Source organism: Emys orbicularis, chromosome 9 (genome assembly GCF_028017835.1).
Source record: "Emys orbicularis isolate rEmyOrb1 chromosome 9, rEmyOrb1.hap1, whole genome shotgun sequence".
Classification (NCBI taxonomy): Eukaryota; Metazoa; Chordata; order Testudines; family Emydidae; genus Emys; species Emys orbicularis.
In genome coordinates, this window is record NC_088691.1 from 62,861,463 (window position 1) to 62,881,688 (window position 20,226).

The 20,226-nt window shown below is 42.0% G+C and overlaps 1 protein-coding gene across 1 annotated transcript in view; it reads right to left on the minus strand.

The window, feature by feature from the left end:
• The window catches only part of LOC135884110 (vertebrate ancient opsin-like), a 165,153-nt gene that overhangs the window by 134,170 nt on the left and 10,757 nt on the right, over positions 1–20,226 (minus strand). The window contains exon 2 of the mRNA XM_065411403.1: positions 15,355–15,683. Within this exon, the coding sequence (XP_065267475.1) occupies positions 15,355–15,683 (329 nt within the window). The remainder of the gene's footprint in view (positions 1–15,354; positions 15,684–20,226) is intronic.

Genomic DNA, 20,226 nt, shown 5'->3' on the forward strand with positions numbered 1-20,226 from the left:
TGCATTTAAAAAGTGACTGTCCTCTCAAGTATAAAAGATTCTATCAGACACACAGCATGGTGGATGCACTGTTTTGAAAGTCACTTAGCAATATTGCAATGGCAAGTTAAAAAAGGAAATTGTATTTTAAATTACTTTAAAGCAACATACTGGAACAAATGAATATGGAATCACCGGCCAGTTATAATCTGTTAGGCCCACAATACATTTATAGTAATTTAATAGTGGCTTTGGATGCAATTCTGAAAGATCATAATGTATGTAGAATTATTTGTTTTGGACAGTGCAATTTGCTGGAAAGGAAATGTGTCCTTCTAAAGATAATAGGAACTGCCATTACAGAATGAAAGGGTCTTCCCAATCTGGTATCCTGCCTCCAGTAATGGCTAATGCTGGATGTCTCAGGGGAAAGTATAAAACTAACAATTCACCTGACTATACAGCTGTAGAGAAGAAAAATTTCTTACTGGCTGCAGATGGTGTTACGCTTATGTAGTAAGGTATATTTAGGACTGATAACCTCACAAGTGCATCCTAGCTAATGTCTTCTGAATAATGTATGGCTAGTCTTATTAAGCTGTTTAACATCCTTATACTGTATCCATGTAACAGTGAGTTCTGCACAATTAGGCTCTTTTCTGTACAATTGAAATGTGCTGGGTAGCTGGGTGTAAATCGGTGTGGTTCCATTGACTTCAGTGGAGCTAAGGTGACTTACCCCTGCTGCGGATCTGACCGAATGACTTTCATGGGGTAAGTTTTCAGACAAGTCTTTTTTTAATCTACGACAGGACTTTATTACTCGACTCTTAGTTACTAAGATTTCTGATTCCCTCTATGAGGGACTTGTGAACAGCTAATTAAAACATATTCACTGATTTTCTTTTGCTGGTTTTTTATTAAATCTTTCAAAGAATACTAATACGCTGGATTTATCTTTGCAAAAAGCTTCTGAAAACATGTTTCTCCCTTTCCATGTTCACCTCTCCTTTCTCTTTCACCTCTGCATTACCCTTCCCTCCCACTCCACAGTTCCCTTCTCTTTTCTCATACTGTCCCATAGGTGCAGGGGATGCTGCAGCACCCCCAGGTTTTATGTGGGGCTGCTGGCCCCGCGCCCAGGACTCCACTCCCCGGCTCGGGAACCTCCGCCCACACTCCACTCCCCAACCTCTCACCTGGGGCTCGGGTCCCGGCTGCCAGCCTCGCTCCCCGGCTGCTGTCCCTGTGCCTGGCCCCACCCCCTGCTCTCAGGCCTCCACTCCCAGGGTCCCATGCCCAGCCTCCTGCTCCCAGGGGTCCACTCCCCGGGCCCCACGCCCAGCCCCATGGCCTGGGCTCTGCTCTTGGTCCTGCACGTGGGGCCCTGGCTGCTGATCCCTGCCCACGTCTCCGGTCCTGCGCCCATGTGTGCCCCCAGCTGTAGCCTCTGTCCCCTTACCCCTGTCCAGGTCCCCGCCCCTCCTGGAGACACAGCCCTGCTCCCAGCCTCAGCTTGGGGCAGGGGCATGGACAGGGGTAAGGGAGCTGGCTTTCAGCACCACCACTACTAAAAATGTTCCAGCGCCACTGTACTGTCCCTGTCCCACCATCTCCGGCTCCAGGGGTAAGGCTCCCCATTCTAATTCCTAGTATCTCCTTTTGAAAAGATAGATATACTGTTGGCTGCCATCCAGTCGTCTGGAATAGTAGCTGATTTTTAAAGATTTTCCTTATGTAGATCTTTGCAGATCTTATGAAGCTGAACTATTCTAAATTTTATTTTCTTCTGGACTTCTGGGGAATGCCATCCAGTCTTGGTGATTTAGCAACATTTGATTTCTCAGGTTGTTCTACTGCATCTTGCTTTGATCTCTCTATTGCTGACAAATTGATGCAGAAGAGGTCTTCTCAAATGCATATTTTAGAGAGAAGCTGACTGACCCTTCTGAATGTAAGTACCTTCAATATATTCTCCATACAGGAGCATGACTTTGTTATTGCATTGTCTTACTCTGCACAACATCAGGTTTAAAATCTGATTTTCCTGTAAGGGATGCTCTTCTGCATGGCGCTAGACAGGTAGCATAGCCAGAAAGGTAGGATTCCAACCTCTGCTTCTTAAAAACAAAAACAAGACTCTTTTGAAGTCTAGTCACATGGTCACACAGCCTTAAATAATGGGGACTAGATCCTTAGCTGGTGAGAGCCAGAATTGTACCATAGATAGAGCATTGTGCTGGGATTCATGTTAGATTGCTTGTTTTCAGGGCAAGGACTGTCTCTCGCTGTTTGTACAGCTGGATGTCTCGGGGCCCAGATGTCAGCTGGGACCTCTAAACACTGCTGTAATAAAAATGATTCATAATGGTGGAAATTGGCACAGCTGCATTGACTATACCACCTGAAGATCTGGCCTTAAATCTATAGTGTATTTTATTAGTATGGAAAAATCACAAATAAAGTAGATTCTTAGGGTAGGATTTTCAAAAGCACACTGCAAATATAATGTGGTGGTGTTTGCTTAGCATTAGTGAATGTCACAAAGCTTATTTTGAAACATGATAAATTCCCTGAATCCCATTATTGCAAGTCGGTTTTGTAAAAAACCCAGTAGAAGGCTTATTTCCTGCCCGACTGAGCTTATATCTTGCATTAGACAACCGGTTCAGACCTGTAATATACCAGAGACAAAGTGGATACTGACTGAGCTCTCACTTATTTAGTGTTTTTCTTTCTTTGGTGCTGCATGAGTAGGAAGCAATACCATCTATTAGCATAATACCACTAGAGTGCATTACAGAAATGCAGCCACTGGAAGAGAAACGGGAGAGATTGTGATTGGTGTAACTAGCAACAATATACAAGTGTTTCCATTGTGTGAAACAAGCTTCAAAGTCAAGAGAAAGGAACTCACCTACCCCCCCCACGCAAAGGACAGCCGTCTCCCTTCATATGCCCTGGGTGTGCACATCACTCCAAAAAGGGCAAAGTGTCCCTAGAGCCAGCCTAAATCATAGTGGAACTGTGCATCATGCCCAACACAGACTATTGGGTACAAGACAGTGAGAATATGTAATTGTGGAGCATGTTCTGTGTGAGTTTGTGTATACCAGATCAGATTAGAAAGGCCGAGCAGAGGACCAGGCTCAAGAAAGATCGGGGTGAATTTTTTTCACCAAATAGATATTTCATTGAAAAATACATATTTTAGTACTTTGAAACGATTTGTGAATTGAGATCAAATTTGACTAATAGTTTCAGTGGAGAAACTGAAGTAAAAAATGAAAAAATTGTAAATGTTTTTTACTGACCATTTTGACTTTTAATTTCATATTCAGATTTGGCCAATTTACAAAAAATAAAGCCATACACACACACACAGGGAGAAAATTGCTAGAAAATGGCTGAATCTAAATGAAAAATTAAAATTAAAATATTTGGTTTTGAATCGACCTAAATGTTTTGAACATCTTGAAATTAATTGAAAAAAAATTTAATCAATGCAAAATGTTTAGGTCTATTTAAAACAAATTTTCTCTCTCTCTCTTTTTTTTAATTAAGGTTTCTGTTTGAACTGAAATGGATTTTTTTTTTCAGATTTGCAGGTTCAGAAACCAAACTGAGAAATGTATTATTCATTCAGCTCTGATGATAATAACACACGCATGTTCACCTACTATGAGGGTGGAAATAGGAGTGTGAGGGAATATTGGTGGGATTGAATGGGAAATCGGCAGGGTAAATCTCCATGAGCACGCAGCTTTGGCAGTTATTGAACTGTTTCACTAATGTGCATTGTGCAAGATTCTCTGGAGTGCCTGGGAGCAAATACATCATTCTTTTTAACTAGAGCACGGGTTTACTCTTGACTGACTTTGTTTTAAGGATTTCTTTTAAAATCAGAATTGAATGTGTGTGAATGGGGAGGACTAACAGCACGGCTTGAGCCCAGGTACAGGGTGGGGTTGGGATGCACACCGTATGGGCACAACAGAGTTCAGAGAGTGAGTGTGAGAGTGAGGGTGTGAGATGCCTCAGTACTTGTTGGGACCTAACTCCTTTTTATATAATGGAGCACCAGAAGTAGATAAGTCTAGCAGTGCTATTGGGCCTAGATTTTCCAAAATGGACAGAGAGGGTCAAGCAGGGACCATGCCCCTCAATCCACCAGAGGAAAGTGGATGCTGCAATTCTACACTGAGTTTATCATGATGCCAGATCTCAATTTTGTCAAATATGAATTCATATCATAGACATGCCTTCTTCTGTGCCTAATCCCAGTGCATCAACTCCTTTTTTTCTTAGCCAGATCCTTTCTCAAGACTCACTTCAACATCTATCTAGCTGCCTTGTAGGAGATCTAGCTAGACAGAAGGTCCACAGTCCCTAAACCATGTCAATTAAATGCCTCCTCCATCCCAACATTACATTTAGGATGATGACTGATGATAAAGAAGTAATCTTTTAAGTTGCACTGAGCACATGGGGACTGTTCAGCTTGTCCTTTCTGTGTCTGTCATTTAAGGATTGATGCTGAGCAGTAGGGGTCAAGAGCACTAAACACTTCCCAGAAGATGTTTTGTGCATCTGTTGTAAACTCCTTGTGGTGGTGGGGAACTGTCTTTATTTGCAGATGATCTACACTTCATAATTAATCATAAGCATTAAGAGAATTGCTCTGATGTGTTGTGAATGAATGTTTATTATATGTTGTGCAGTCTGCTTGTCATGTGAGCAGGAGAGAGAATGGAGAATACACATGTGCACAGGAAAAATCTCAGTGGAAAACCCTCATATGCAGCTTTTCTAGCTTACCAGGTCACACTCAAATTTCTGCTGGCATAGGGGGAAGCAACCCACCCACCTTCATACAGGAAGTTACTCTAGCCTCACGGAGGGAGTATTCTTGCACCACAATTAACAGATGATTTAAGGATTTGTGCAGTGGTAGATTCATGAGCTCATCCCCCATTCTGCCCCCATGCAGGTGGGGTAAGGAGTGTATCTTCCAAAAGCCTCATGCTCCTGCATAACTGTCGAGGTTCAGCTGCTGGTCAGGTCCCCCTGCAACCAAGGAGGCAGGCACCAGGATTTGAGGCATAAGAGAACTGGCCTACATGGGGGAGAAGAACATAATTTTGTTTGCCCACTCGGCATGATGTTGTGAATTTCATTACTTGTCTGAGAGCTGTGAATCAGTGTGCAGACAGGGAATCTAAAAGTCCAAAATCAAATCCAGCATCTGCTCCTCTGTGACTGAAATCTACACAGAGCTGATTGTCACAACAGGGAAGAGTTGAGGGGGGGACATGCTGCTGGAGACAAAAATAATAAAAATGAAAATATAAGGTCAGATTTCCCACCATTGACTCCAACAGAGCAAGGCTACTACCTCACCATTTCCCTTCTACACCCATCATAAAGTTAAAGTTAACTTTTTTCATGTTTTTTTGGTAATTTGAAGATAGCAAAAGTGTGATGGGCCAGGAGGGATAAGGAGAAAAAATATAATCTCAGAAAATGAAAAGCAGCACAGTATGGGGTGAAGTTAAAAAGAAAACTGGACAAATTAAACCTAAGGTAATAACCAGGCCACCCCCAGCAACATGTTCCCCAGAGCTGCATCTCTTCCACTTGCCAACTCATTAGGCAGGAATAATCCTTGGTGGTGGCGGGAGGTATGAAAGTGGAAAATATATGGACCATGACAGAGATGCCAGGTTTATGGCCTGTAAACTCCTCCTCGCTGCCAAGGAGGGTAAGTGTGTATTAGGCAGGAATAATCCTTGGTGGTGGCGGGAGGTATGAAAGTGGAAAATATATGGACCATGACAGAGATGCCAGGTTTATGGCCTGTAAACTCCTCCTCGCTGCCAAGGAGGGTAAGTGTGTATGTTTGGGAAGGGGGGTGACAATGTTTCTCAATAAATCCAAGAGTAGTATGATTTGCCTGCAAAAACTGTTGGCACTAACTGAGACCGCAGACTTGGTCCTCACGAGTGGAGCTGTATTTTGTGAAAATTAAGATTTTTATCACAGTTGGGTCTGAGGCTCAGCAGAAAGACCTGCTTTTCACCTCTGGATTTGCTTGTTCCTGGTTCTAGCTGCTCTGACTAGCGAATAAAGCTGCATTCAAGCTGAGCTCCCCGATCTGTAGCTCCCCTCCTTTTTCCCATCACACATTTCCCATACCAACCTGGTGCTTTCACTCCTGACACCCAACCCATATAAAAGCCTTTTCCGCCCTTCACCTCATCTAAGTTGCTTGTGAATTTAGGACTTAAGTGTAATGTTTATTAATTCTTTAATGATTTTTATAATAAATATGCCAACAATAACCAAAGCCAGAGGGCCAGCTTCACCCAGGTCTAACATCAATGTGTGCCAGCATAAACCCTGGCAGAGATCTATTGGCAGACAGTCTGCTGGCAGATGACGTTTCAGCACAAAGAGCCTGCGGATTCTGTTGTTCTGGGCTGGCAGAACAAATAGAGAGATGAGTGAGTATGGCCAGAGCAGCCAGTTAAGGGGAGTCAGTGCTTCCCCTCAACTGCTTCCATTGGTGGTGTGCCTGTGACAGGAATCCAAGGTACCCCTTGGAAGGACTGCAGCAGTAATAACACTGCCTGCTTTCCACTGGGGTAAATCTCTCCACCTGATGCAGGAGGCTTAGCTGGTGTAACTTCCTGCACCAACTTTTCCAAATTTGGCCTCAAATGCATATTCACAGGTTTATTACCTCTATTATCCTGTAATGCTCTATGTACCATGGATCTAAGCTACACTTTTTTGTATCCCTCCCATACTGAGGTGTGACCACGAATATTCCTTAAATGCTCGATCCAAATACCAATAGACACTATGGAGTGAAGGAACTGGAAAGAGGATGGGCAGGTGTTGGTACTATAGAAGGAAGTAGCAGAGAGCTGGGCTATAGAATGGAGAAGGTGGGGGTGGTCTTCAGAAGCAGGGATGATAAGGCAAAAGTACCTGATATATATATATATATATATATATATATATATATATATATATATATATATATATATATATATATATATATATATATAAAAGGACTATCTGCAGGTGTTAACCACTATTTTATGTGTTTATATTTGGGCATTTATATTTGTTTTCTCAGTGTTGGATTTGCATGAATATGAATAACAGCAAAAGGCAAATTGGTAAACTCCATAGATGGAGAAAAAACAAATTTCAGATTTCATACCCCTCCCCTCTGTGCGAAGAATGGCAATTAAAAACATACCTATGAAATCATCTGTAAAACACATCTCTCATTCTTAAAGTTTCTGTGTTACACTGCCACTGTATAATGATTCTTGCTTTCAGTAAGGTCCTAGTGAGTCTATGTCCGAAAAACTGGCATCTGGGTGATGGTATAAACGTTTTTGGTCCATTTTGTGAATTTTGCACAAAAAATAAACCTTTCAGTGCTGTTACAAAAACATCTCTTCTGTAGAAGTTGCTTCTACTCCAAAATTAGAGGCTCATTGGTATTTACTGTCACTGAGGTTACAGTAATCTGTGGTAACAAACAAGTTATTAAATTTAAGCAGTTTATGCCTCCAAATAAATCTGAGATGAACCCCAGTTATAAAATCCAACATCTACATCATCAATAAAATATATCTCACTCTCTTGTCCCTGGATCCCACCAGTGGTACCCTTCCTTCATCCCTTAAAAAATAATAATAATAAAAAAGTAAGTGTCACATTTGGATAATGTCCTTTTAGTTGCCACATTGCCTAAAAGCAATCTTAACAATACAGTTGGTCTCAGATAAGGGACACAATACTGAGATGCCTGAGGGAAGTGGCTTCGTGCTTTCAATATGTTTAATTTATTGTTCCAATGCAGACTTGTATTACTTTGCAAGAGATCAGACGTTAGTAACAAATTGTTAATAGTGCATGTGACATGCTTGGAGGTGGCTTGGAAGCTAGTGCAAATACAGTCTGCTAGAGAATTCTCTTTGTAGGGTCCTCTGGGATCATTTTCTGTTCTGTTCTTCTTTTCCCACTCCAGTCACAGACCCTGTACAACAAGAAGTTTCCCGCTGGCTAAGAATATTGCTACCTCTGGAAACTCTCAATGCTGCTAGAAACATAGGCCAGAAGGGTCAGTCACGAGTGAGAAAGCACTTCCTAGAGGCTCCGTACCCAACTGCCACAACATTTACAGCTTCTGCAGACTGAAGTGTCAGGGAAGAAGACCTTTTTCCATCTGACTTCCCCAGCCACACTCCACAGAGACTACATACTTAATAAAGCCTTTAATTTTGTATGTTGCACACAGAGTGAGGGCTTCCCTTTCAATGAGCGTGGCAGTGGGATACACGTATTGCTGTATCTCATTTCTGAAGAAGATTCACAAGCTTTCACACTAGTTCACAACTGGCAAAATTCAACTCAACAACAATTAACGTTCTAGCAACCATATAGGATAGTATATGCTCAGGAGGTAATGTACAAATGCCACTAATGTCTAGCTTCACTGTATTGCTATTTGTGTGCTTCATCCTGGTTTTCCCTCTGAAGTAATTCAAATTTTTGTCACTGATAAAAAATACTCAGCATTGGGCCTCCTTTCCTTGGGATCTGGGTTATATAGTAATAATTAATTGATTAATAGGTTGCAGGTCTTTTTAAATACTGAAGTCAATGGAGCAATGCTGATTTACACCAGCTGTGGATCTAGCCCCTTGTGTACAGCCAGTGACTAATGCAGACATCTGGTAGAGTGAGGTGTCTAGCACTCTGGGCCATAAACTTAGGTGGGATAAATGATCTGGCCTCTCATTATTTGTATTGCAGTAGCAGTTGGGGTGGACCAGGAATCCCATTGTGCTAGCCACTATACAAACACAGACCAATGAGTGTTGAAAATCATTTTGTCCCATCTCCATGAGCAGTCAAAAAAAAAAAAAAAAAAAAAAAAAGGGGGCAGCAGCTCAGATCCCCATTTCCTGTACTGAGAAACTTAACAATGTTCACATAGAAGATTTGAAGTTGTCCTCAGGTGGCTTTCACAGTTAACTTCCCATTGAGATGAGTGGTGGTGGTGAAGGCTTCACAAGTTGCTGCCAGGATATGGGTGCTGTGAATACTTGATAATATCTAAATAAACCACTTGCAATAACTAATTCAGGAAATTAATGGAACCAGCTGAGCATCTGGCCTCAGGTGTTTAAACTAGCAGCCAAACACTGTCAATCCTGATTGAGCAGGGAGCTTGTGGGGTGTGTGAGAGAGGGGCTGTTTCTGATACATTTTGTTAGGGAGTTGTGTTCTGAGAGCATACAGAACTCTTCTCCTGTATTTGGCCAAATGCCTACCAATAGTAAGCATGCAGAAGTGAATCTGCTGGTGTGAGAATGGCTTAAGGAGTTCTTAGCACTGGATGAGGCTCAGAATGGTGCCTCTCCATGAAAGTAACTGGTCTCCTCTTCCAACCTAACTACACACTTATGGAGGGAAAACAAAACACTGCAGTGCCCATTACTAGCATCTGCTAGTGCACTTCAGGCTCTGAGTATATGGCTGTGAGGCTTCAGTAAAGAACACTGCAGAGTGTGCTGGGCAGTGAGAAATCTCAGGTTTGCTTTGTGAATGTTTGAACTGCTTGAAGGTTAATCAAACGACAGCTGCCACTCGCTCAAGAGCATCAGTAAGTTGATTTCCTGTTTTGGGGAGGTCAGTGGAGTATGAAATGAAAAACCTACCGATGTACATTTGAAAAGAAGGGTCTTGACTGGGGGAAAACTGTTTAATTAAAATAGTAATGGCCAGCTATATGTCAGGAACCGACAAGCTAGCCAGGATTGCGTTAAGGGCTCTATTCCATAAACTGTGTGTGCAGCTGCTTGCCTGTGACATTTTTGATCTGTTAGACCTTTTGCTTTTCTTTCCCAACCCAACTTCTCTCTTTTACCCCATAGTTATGGTTGGCTCCCACAGCAAGGATCTTCCAGGATCCAGCACCCAAAGAGTAGGATATTGATTGATTGAACTTTACAGTAGAACCTCAGAGTTACGAACACCTCAGGAATGGAGGTTGTTTATAATTCAGAAATGTTTGTAATTCTGAACAAAACATTATGGTTGTTCTTTCAAAAGTTTACAACTGAACAGTGACTTAATACAACTTTGAAACTTTACTATGCAGAAGAAAAATGCTGCTTTCCCTTAATTTTTTTAGTAGTTTACATTTAACACAGTTCTGTACTGTATTTGCTTTTGCTTTTTTTGTCACTGCTGCTGCCTGTTTGCGTACTTCTGCTTCCAAATGAGGTGTGTGGTTGACTTGTCATTTTGTAACTCTGATGTTCATAACTCTGAGGTTCTACTGTACCTCTTCATCACAAGCAACCTTTTCTCCCTTCAAATCTCTATCTTCACATACCACTAAGTATTTTTCTCAATGGAAGGCATATAGCACCTTCCACCCTCTCCTGACCCCCGGGATAGCATCTTGTCTCGCTCTGTGTCAGACAAAGGCTGTTTCATGGTTCTCTGAGTAGCATCCATCCACCTTTTTAATCATCACCTGAATTAGCCAGTACATGAAAACACGGCGGCAGCATATGTCACTGCCTGTTCTAACCTCAGGGCCGGCTCCAGGCACCAGGCAACCAAGCTGGTGCTTGGGGCGGCACCTGGAGGGGGGCGGCGCGGCGCTCGGGGCGCCGGGGAGAGCGGGGCCACAGCCGGGCTCGCCGCCCTCCCCCCGGCGCTCTGGCCGCCCTCCCCCCCGCGCCCTCCCCCCGGCTGCCGGGGGGAGAGTGGCGAGCCCCTACTGGGGCTCGCCGCCCTGCGCTCTGGCCGCCGGGGGGAGAGCCGAGCCCCAGCCGGGGCTCGCCGCCCTGCCCCCGGCGCTTTGGCCACCGGGGGGAGAGCCGAGCCCCCGCCGGGGCTCGCCGCCCTCCTCCCAGGGCTCCGGCCGCCCTCCCCCCGGCCGCCGGGGGGAGAGCGGAGCCCCCGCCGGGGCTCGCCACCCTCGCCCCGGGGCTCCGGCCGCCCTCCCCCCCCCCCCCCTTCCTCTCCATCCTGCTCCTCACTGCACCAAAGCTTTAAACCACAAATTAAATGAGATAATCTAACCACACATACCATATTAACTACCTGGTGGGGGCAGGCTTGTCCAAAATATAACTGCCAGGTGAAGTGAAACTGTTTCAAGTCAATAGAGAACTTTAAAGTAGTTGTTGGGAAAACAATAACACTCACAAAATGAGCATTCTTCACTCTCTTCCACCACCCCTCCACAAAACACCAACCCCTTCCTTCCTGCCCCACATATAGGCAGACCCACAGATATATTTCCATCAGCAAGATGTACCTGAGAGCTTATAGAAAGAACGTGGGGTCATTCCTTCTCCACTTTGCATTGCAGTAGATCTTTTCATAATAAGCCACTGATCCAGTTCTAGTGCAGTGGAAACTGCATGATCTGCCTTTTTCCACTAAGCAACCCCTTGTCTTAAACCATCACTTTACTTTAAAGTATTCCCAATGTGTCTTGTACTATTTTGTTTGACCTTTCGCTAAAGATCCCATCTGCTCGACAAATGTTTTTGCTGCCCCCTTAGGGAGGTTACTTGAGAGCAACCCCTGTTTCATGTTACTTTTTTAAATACAGTAGTCTTATTGCGGTTTATATCACTCTTATTACAGTAACATTTTGTTTATTTAAGGACAACAGGAATCAGGATCCTGTTTGAAATTAAATTAAAGCAGGGGTTTCTCATTTCTATGATTTAAAACTGACTTGCTAACATCTCGAGTTGACTTGAAGTTGGATCCTGTTGTATAATGCAAACCCTCTTGAAAACTAGGGGTTTTCCAGAAATCACATCTAAACGCCCAAAAGCTAAACTAACACAAAGTCTGAAAGGTGCCCTAGTCATACAGAATAAAAGGCCAATGTAATAACCAATTAAGATTCTTAAATAACTTTAGTTAAGCAACGTGGAAATACCAAATGGTGCCCACAACTGAAATAAAAAATAATTTTGCTCTTTATAGCCATAGTAATGTACAACAGAATAATAGCAACTGTATATACACAGGTTTTTCCAGTACTTTGCTGAGTACAGTCCTTCAGACTCAACTATATAATTTTACAAAGAAGTGAAAAATACAAAGGGCAAGAACAATCTAGTAAATGGGATTTTCACAGGTTCACAGGGTGTTATTTTAATGCCTCCAACCTACTTAGGTTTTATATATATTGCAACAAAAGGTAGAAGCTGCCTTAGTGAAGGTCTCAAAGAAACTTTAGTTATGGAACTGGTCAGGAAAAAGTGTCATTGTGAATACTTTTACCTAGCCTGGCAGTATTTCATATAGGCATCAAGGCGCTACACAATGATTTAGCTAAACACGCCTGAACTAAAACCCTGAGAAAGTTCCAAGCCCAAAGGATTTTGGGGGGCAATTCAGTTCTGGATCTGAATTTTGAGTTCATGCCTATCTGTAATTTGAATTCCCAGGACTGTCGTTAATCTGTATGTCATTATGGAGGCTGGATATTTTCCTAGACTGTCAGTGTAGGGGGATGAAGGAGAGTTTATAGCAGCCAGGAGGAAGGTACCTCAGTACTCACCTGAACTCCTTGAGCTTCTAGCATGTATTCGGATACCTCTGGTAACATTCACTGGAGCTTAGAAAAGGCTGAGGATGTTGATGGAGCCCTTACATGGAGAAAGGGAAGTGGGGGAGCAGGAGTCCTGCTGGGAGAAGAGGAAGTAGCATGCAAGAATACATTTACTAGAGCTGTTGCATAGCTTTGTGTTGGAAAATGCCAAATTGCTGAAACAACTTTTTGCAGGAAAGGGACACTTTTTGTCAGGAAAGTTTCTACAATGGAACTTCTAGAGAGAGAGAGACCCTAGTAATTAGGGCACTCAACAGGGATGTGGTAGATCTCGGCTCAAGACTGTGCTCTACCTGATTGGGAGAAGGGATTTGAGGCTGGGTCTTCTGCATCCCAGGTGAGTGCCCTGACCACTGACCTACAGTCAATTGTGTGTCTCTGACCAAATGAATATTTAATTACAAGTGGAACATCCCCAGCAGGAGCCCATGACCCACCACAGAATAGCCAATATCCTTATGGCTAGGGCACTCTGCAGAGATTGGATGGGGCATAGAGAATGAAGGCTACGTTGTGTGAGACAGAAAGGGCACAAAGGCAGCAGCTGGACAGATGTCCTAATCTGTCCCTTCCCCCAGGTTTGTTCACCCCCAAGAATTCTCCATCCTTCTCAGGCTTCCCAGTCCCATTCACTCCCCTCCTCTAGCTCTCCCAACCCCTCCCCTTGTATCCCAGCTGGCCTGGATGCCCCAACCTCCCTGCCTACCTACTTTTAGGGATTGTGTATTGGGGGGGGGGGGTTACTAAGGAGAGGATAAGCTTCTGCCTCCTCCCACACCGGCTCCCACTGCATGGGATGAAGGAGATAGACCCTGAAGGGGAAATAGTGATTTATTCTTATCAAGAAATGGCATGCAGTGAACTGAACTTGGCTGCTTAGGGAATTGACCGATCTCCTGAAATTTCAGTCTGTAAAATACTTGGCAATGGATCTGCCTTAAGTCAGGAAAATAAATAACTCATATACTCTGAAACATAATTATTACCACTGGGAAATGTGTGCTTTTAATGTTCCACAGGGTGTATGTTCTTTTTCTAGCAATGTAAACAGCGAAGCTATTGCTGCCTCAACAACACTCTGGCCTTCCACCGTTTTCTCACGTTTTTGTATATGCCATGTAAAATCCATCTAATTTTAATCTCCTCTTTTCTACTAACAGGGAATTCTCTTTTCTTTGAGCCAGAGTCTGAGCATAAGACAAATCTCTCAGGAGATTTCTTTTGTTCCTAACCTCTCAGATTATGTAGGCCTTTCTGGTTTATCAACCAAACCTTTGTTGAGGTGAGTTATTGCCCTATTTGTCCACTATCTCCACAATGTCCCTCAAAAGAACACTGCTCTGAAAACAACATCAAGTCCAGGTAGTTTGCTACATTTATAGAGAGCAGAAAAAGAAAAGAACCATGTTAATAATTTACCAAGAGGACTGTGCACTGAGAGTGGTAAAGAGAGGAATATTTCACACCACCTGTCCAAGGCAGCATAAAGAAAAGGAATTGCTGACAAGAAGCTAGATGTATTCCCTGGTTTAAAATCTAATTTCCATCCTAAAACAAAAAAGATTAGTTTGAAAAAGTGAAAGGTCTTTTAATAAGTAAGTCTGTGTTGTTGTTATTTTTAAATCACTTTCCCATTTTTCAAACTAATTTGATATTGTACTTGGTAGAGAACAATGAATGGAACAGGAAATGTTTTCAATCTCTTTGGCCTGAGGAGCAAAGACACCACATTGTGTGTGCTCTCACATAGTTATCAGTCAAAAAAAAAAAAAGCAGATTTAGAGAGACTGATGTTCTTTAGAAGATCAATAAACACCCAACATTCGCTGATGATCCTAAGCTAGTCTCCAGAGATACATTGGAGGAGGTGCAACTCAGTGAATTGTAGGTTGACTTGAAGACTCACCTTCTAAGAAAGACAAAATCGTGTGAAAGGCAATGGTGGTGGCTATGCGTAGAGGTTAGAGGGAGATGGGGAAGAGGAAATGTTCAGCAAGGTGCCATTTTTGGACAGGCCTAGTATTCAAAGAATACTACTAAGCAGCAGTCTTCCATGCATATCCAAGTGCAGATTTTATCCCTTGGTGGAGATTTGCTGTCTTGGGTAAATTGTGATGCAGCAGCATCCACAGTGTCCATATTTTCCATGTATGCAAAATATATATACATACTACTTATTTATTATTGTAAATATATATGTAAACACAAACTTTAAATTGAAAAACCCTATAGATCTGCAGTGTGTTTACTGGATGTGTTCAGCCCAGACATAATTACAGAGGAAAAACATTAAGCATCAGCACAGAGCACATTTTGTTTAAAAACATCTGACTCTACCTCTTATCTCAGTGTGTTGTACATACATTTCTATTTCTAAAACGTACTTGCTTCTGAGGGAGCTAATTTTGCTGCCTCCCTGATCCTCCTCAGCTACAAAGAGACTACTTCCTTGGGACTAGTCAAGCACTGACATTTAACCATGTGCTTAGGCCCGGATGCAGCAAAGCACTTATGCCACTGTCAAAAAGAAACTGAATTAAATTGGACCTGGTGTCCAATTCAGTGTCCTTCATAAGTTTGTGATGTCCACCACTGTAATACCAACCAATGTACATTAGCTATGAAATTTAGACAACGTATGTTGGTTTCTGCTCATGTTTACAGTAAAATAAAAGAATATTTAAAAATGTACTTACCTGCTTTATAGCACATAGCAGCTTCCCATAAGAGTAAACAATAATGAAAAAAGGAATTACAAGGCAAAAGATGAAGAGACATATGATATACGATATATTGTTAGCATCCCTTGAATGCCAGTTTACTGAACATGTTGTCCCTGGTCCTTCCGGTCCATAGCTACTCCATCCAAAAAGGGGTGGTAAGGTCCAGAATAAAGAGTACATCCATGATAAGAAGATTCCCATCCATATTTTCCTATAGTTTGTGGCATCTGCTTCTGTAGTTCCCATCATTGTACAGTAGCGTTCATAAGAGAGCACAGCCAAAGATATAAGTGAAACTGTACCTGTAATAAAATATATATATTTTATTACCAAAAACAGCTGAATGAAGATTTAATTTTTGCTGGTATATATAGTCACAAAAGGTATTAAATCAGAAATCATGGACTAAATTGAAGATGAGATTGAACCCCAACTTTTTCTGGAACAACATTCTCCAAGAACTGGGAGTATTCTGATTTAATTTGGCCAATTGTAATTAGGAGCCAGCTGTGGAGTTTGGATCCAGATCCGCATAGTCTGAGATGTTCAAATAAGTACCTGACTAATATAAATGTGTACTTTTTTTTAGTAACAGGGATTCTAAAATTTTCAGTCTGTGTAAGAATCAAGACTATAAAACTTCTATGTTTCAATTTTTATATAGTCACTAGGGTTTAAATCCTGGCCCCATGTAAGACAATAAGAACTCAGAAGCCATTATGATGGGTAACATAAAAACGTAGACAGACAGATTTTTTCATTAACTGCAGTGGAAGCAAGATCAGATCCCTAAAGTCTGAAATTTCAGCTCTTGGCCACATTTTTTGCATGCACATAATAAAGCCTTCACTTTCAAGTGTAGTTTTTTACCTACAGAGTAAAACCTAAAATATTACTCAAGACACAGCATGATGTGTACTAGGGTTTGCACTCATGGACCTCAAAGGGGCCAAAACCAATTGCATTCACATCATTGCAGGCTGTCTATATAAATGTTTATAGTCCCAAGGTATTAATAATATCAGTCTCTTCAAAAAACCCAGAAGCACATAATGATCCCCAAAAGTGTATGAACAAAGCCTTGAAGAGAGACAGATTTTAATCCTTGAATTGTCTGCCTTTGTTTTTGATGGTATTTCAGAGGTAACAGAAGTGAAAAAAGGATGCATCCTACATCTATCCATCATGCGTGAAGTTCTGAACTAGCTAATAAATCACTCTTAAGAGGGCGGAAAGCCTCTAAAATGTCATACCACTGACAGCTGAAGAACAGACAGATTGGTCATGTTAGTGAGTGCCAAAGGTTCAGTATATACACACCCCATGAGGCTGTCTCTCTCCTTCTCAAAGAGAGCTTAGTGGTTGTGGAGAGTGTCATATTGATGATGCTTGAAAATTAAGTCCTCTATTTATCTGGCATTGTTGGAGACAAGGAATTTGCTCAAAGTGAGCAAAAGAAAATAGATTAATGATGGGGTGTTGTCTGGGCACCCACATTTGAAATGCTAACCCCACTCCCCTACTATGTGTCTGATCTTCAGGACATTTGCACAGCAGCCAATGGGGGTTGGAGCATGGAAAATTCCCAGCAGAAGAAGAGAAACAGAAAAGGTGGCAGAGATTGCTTTTAAATGTGATGTTCTCCTGGCAAGAGCACTCTTCCCTCACAAGAGGAAGCCCTACTGGAGGAGTAAAGCCGGAGGGGCTCCCACAAGGACATTGACCAAATTCAAAATATTCTCAGGAGTGCTGAGGGCTCTGAGGGGGGAGTTGGTCATTCTGCATAGATGACTCTACTGTGCGGTCTAAACATCAAAGTGTGTGTGTTTAAGAAGTTCCTGTAAAAAGCCTGTTTTTCTTTCTTTAAATGATATGTGGTCCCTGAGGGGTTCAACTCTAAACCAGAGTGACCACAGTGGGTCTCTGGAAGAGTGTAAGTAAGAGGCTTGAGAGGTCTCAGTACTAGCTTTGGGGCTTAAGACAGTTGAACTGTGGAGTCCCTCTTCCCACAAAGGGTTCCAGATCAAGAGGTCTGACCCTGGGAAAGTGCCTTAGGAGCCTCACAGACAGAAGCAGTGACTGGACTCTGCCCAGATGCAGATGGCTTGGAAGCCCTTGGGATCCAAAGTTTGGGTCCAGTGATAAGAGACTAACGACCTGCCACTAGGGGGACTTCGCCAGGTCTGTGACCCATTCTATTAGGGCCTGATCTAACACCCATTGAGGTGAATAGATCTTTTTCTATTGACTTCAATGGACTTTGGATAAGGCCTTTAAAAACAATGTTTAAGATCCCAAATCATTAACATTTTTTATTTTATCTCTTAGATTCTATTTTACAGGAAAGGCCCATATAAGTAACTCAACCTTTTTCTACTTTGCATGTGAAATGCCTTTTGATTTCAGTGGGTGCTCTGCATGTAGAACAGCTGCACAATCAGAGCCTAGACTGTCAACAAAAGACAACGTGAAAGAGATGGGTGCTTGAAGGTTCTGTCCAGCTAATGCACATAAAAGCTCTGCTCTGATTGAAATAAGCACTAGGACATTTTTATATATCCATGCCTTGATATCAGATTAAGCAAGCAGATGGAGCAATGTGACTTTGATTTAAATATATCTTTTAGTGGAAATAAAACAAACTGCATGACTGTGATCACACCCCACACACAACAATAGAAAACTATCCTCCCATTTTGTAAAATACCAGTCTGAAAACTTTGTCTTCTATCCTCTGCTTTATATAAAAGATCAACTGGTTTTTATTCAGCTGTTTTATGCCATGCTGCAGTTTACACTTTTGTAGGTATTTTTAAGCAGCCATGAAGTGCAGAGACTAACTCTGTTGATCCATAAACCTCTTAAAGAGATGCATAACATGTGTCATACTGAGTCTCTCACTCTCAGCTTGAAAGTGTCTTTCATCAACTCCACCAACTTCTGAGATGCAAAAGGAAAACACAGAAATGTGTGTGTTTTGTAATTCTCTCCAGGCCTGAGGCTCCCCTGCCTTGCACCTTGTATAGTTATTTACACCTGGGCAAAGTAAGCATCAGATGCTACCACCTACTTAACAGAGTGGAGAATTTTGAGTTGGTAGCGTTTCCCCCCCCACTTTGCACGAGGTGTCAAACAGTGGTGATTTAGGTCCACTATCTACAATACCACAGATATGCATGAGCACAATTCTACCTGCAACCTCAGTCTTTTTCTAGCTGGGGTATCATTCCCCTGATAACCTCTCAAGAAGTCTATACTTTCTGGGACCTACCACAGAGAACCAGCTAATCAATGTTATAACCCTCCCCGCCTCCAATAGGTGGCATCCTCGTGCCTTATTGTAAAAAATATAGCATTCCAGATTTGTTGCTCCCAATGCTGAATTAACACTATTAAAAGCTGTGGTATCTGGGGTCATTACTGCCAAACATGCAAGCTAAGTATTCTCTTACGCCATAGAAGCACAGTTGTCACTTAGCCTGCACGTTAACAAAATATTCCAGTGTTCAAAGATGTCCAAATGTTTGGAAAGTAACTGCAGCATGGTTAATGCATAGGTCCAAAACTTCAATATGTAGTAATACTCAGCACAGTTCCCCCTGTGGTGGGGGTAATCTTTGCAGCTTCTCAGTCCAAATTTACCTTAAAGCTCTTGATCTATAAAGAGTTTATAAATACATATAGAACTTTAATATCCTCAACGTGGATAAAGGAGATCTTACAAAAACATGGTGTGACCCTTAAATAGCAAGAAAATAAACATGGACTTTGAAGAAAAGAGATACAAGTAGATAAAATATATTCCAGTATATATATGAATTTCCCAAAGCCTTGGTATACTCCTGAGAGCGGTAACACTTACTCCACCCAGAGTGTCTCTGAAAGCTGTTTATCAAAGCAGAGCTTTGCTTGCTTGAACTCTTTGATAGTTCTCTCGTTATATAGCTATCTCTGTCTGAGTACTCTCAAAATGTGCCATTGGACTTTCCTCATAGCCCTACCCCGCTCAGAGTGGACACTTGGGCTTCCTAGGTATATGCTACAAGAGAAGCAGCAAACAGCCCCTCTGGAATCAATCTCAGCTATACAGAATGGAGAAATAGTACCTCATCAGTTAATACATCTTTTGCAGCACAGACAGGTGAGTGAACAGGCTGAGAATACATTATGATTCTGGCAATCATCAGTGAAGTCATTTTAATTCAAAGGAGCCTAGAGAGGTTAGAAAAATGCAGAAAACAGCAGAATGAGATTGAATTTGGAAAAATGCAAGGTTCTACATGTGGAAGGACACAAACACAGACGGAGGGAGGGAGATACCTGGAAAGCAGCAATGCTGAAAGAAACACAAGATAATAATGGACATCTTGTTGAAAACTATGTGTAATGTGGTTTGGGAGCACAGAAAAGACAATATAGTTTATGGTTGCATGATATCTTCAATGGGAGTAGAGTTAGGCCAACACTGAGTGCTTTTGAGACCCTGGATTAAAAAATACCTTAATATCACCATTTAGGATACCAAATTCCAGTCTTACAGAAATAGATTTTTTGTTTTTCTTTTGCCAAAAAGCTTGAGGTTTCTTTATTTCAAATTAAGTTTTGGCCCTTCTAATACACTTAGGGATTAAAACATTAACATTATTCCTATAAACTCTGGATATATATAGAAACTTTGAGACCTACCCAAGCTTCCAAACTTTAGGAGTGTCACTGGTATTTACTGAACAGTCTAAATTGTCCTGATTTATGTTTTTCTACTACATTGTTTTTGCTGGGCAGGAAATTAATTCCTTGTCTCTTTCCCCTTCTGGTCACTTCTTTTTTCTCTCTGGACAACTCTTT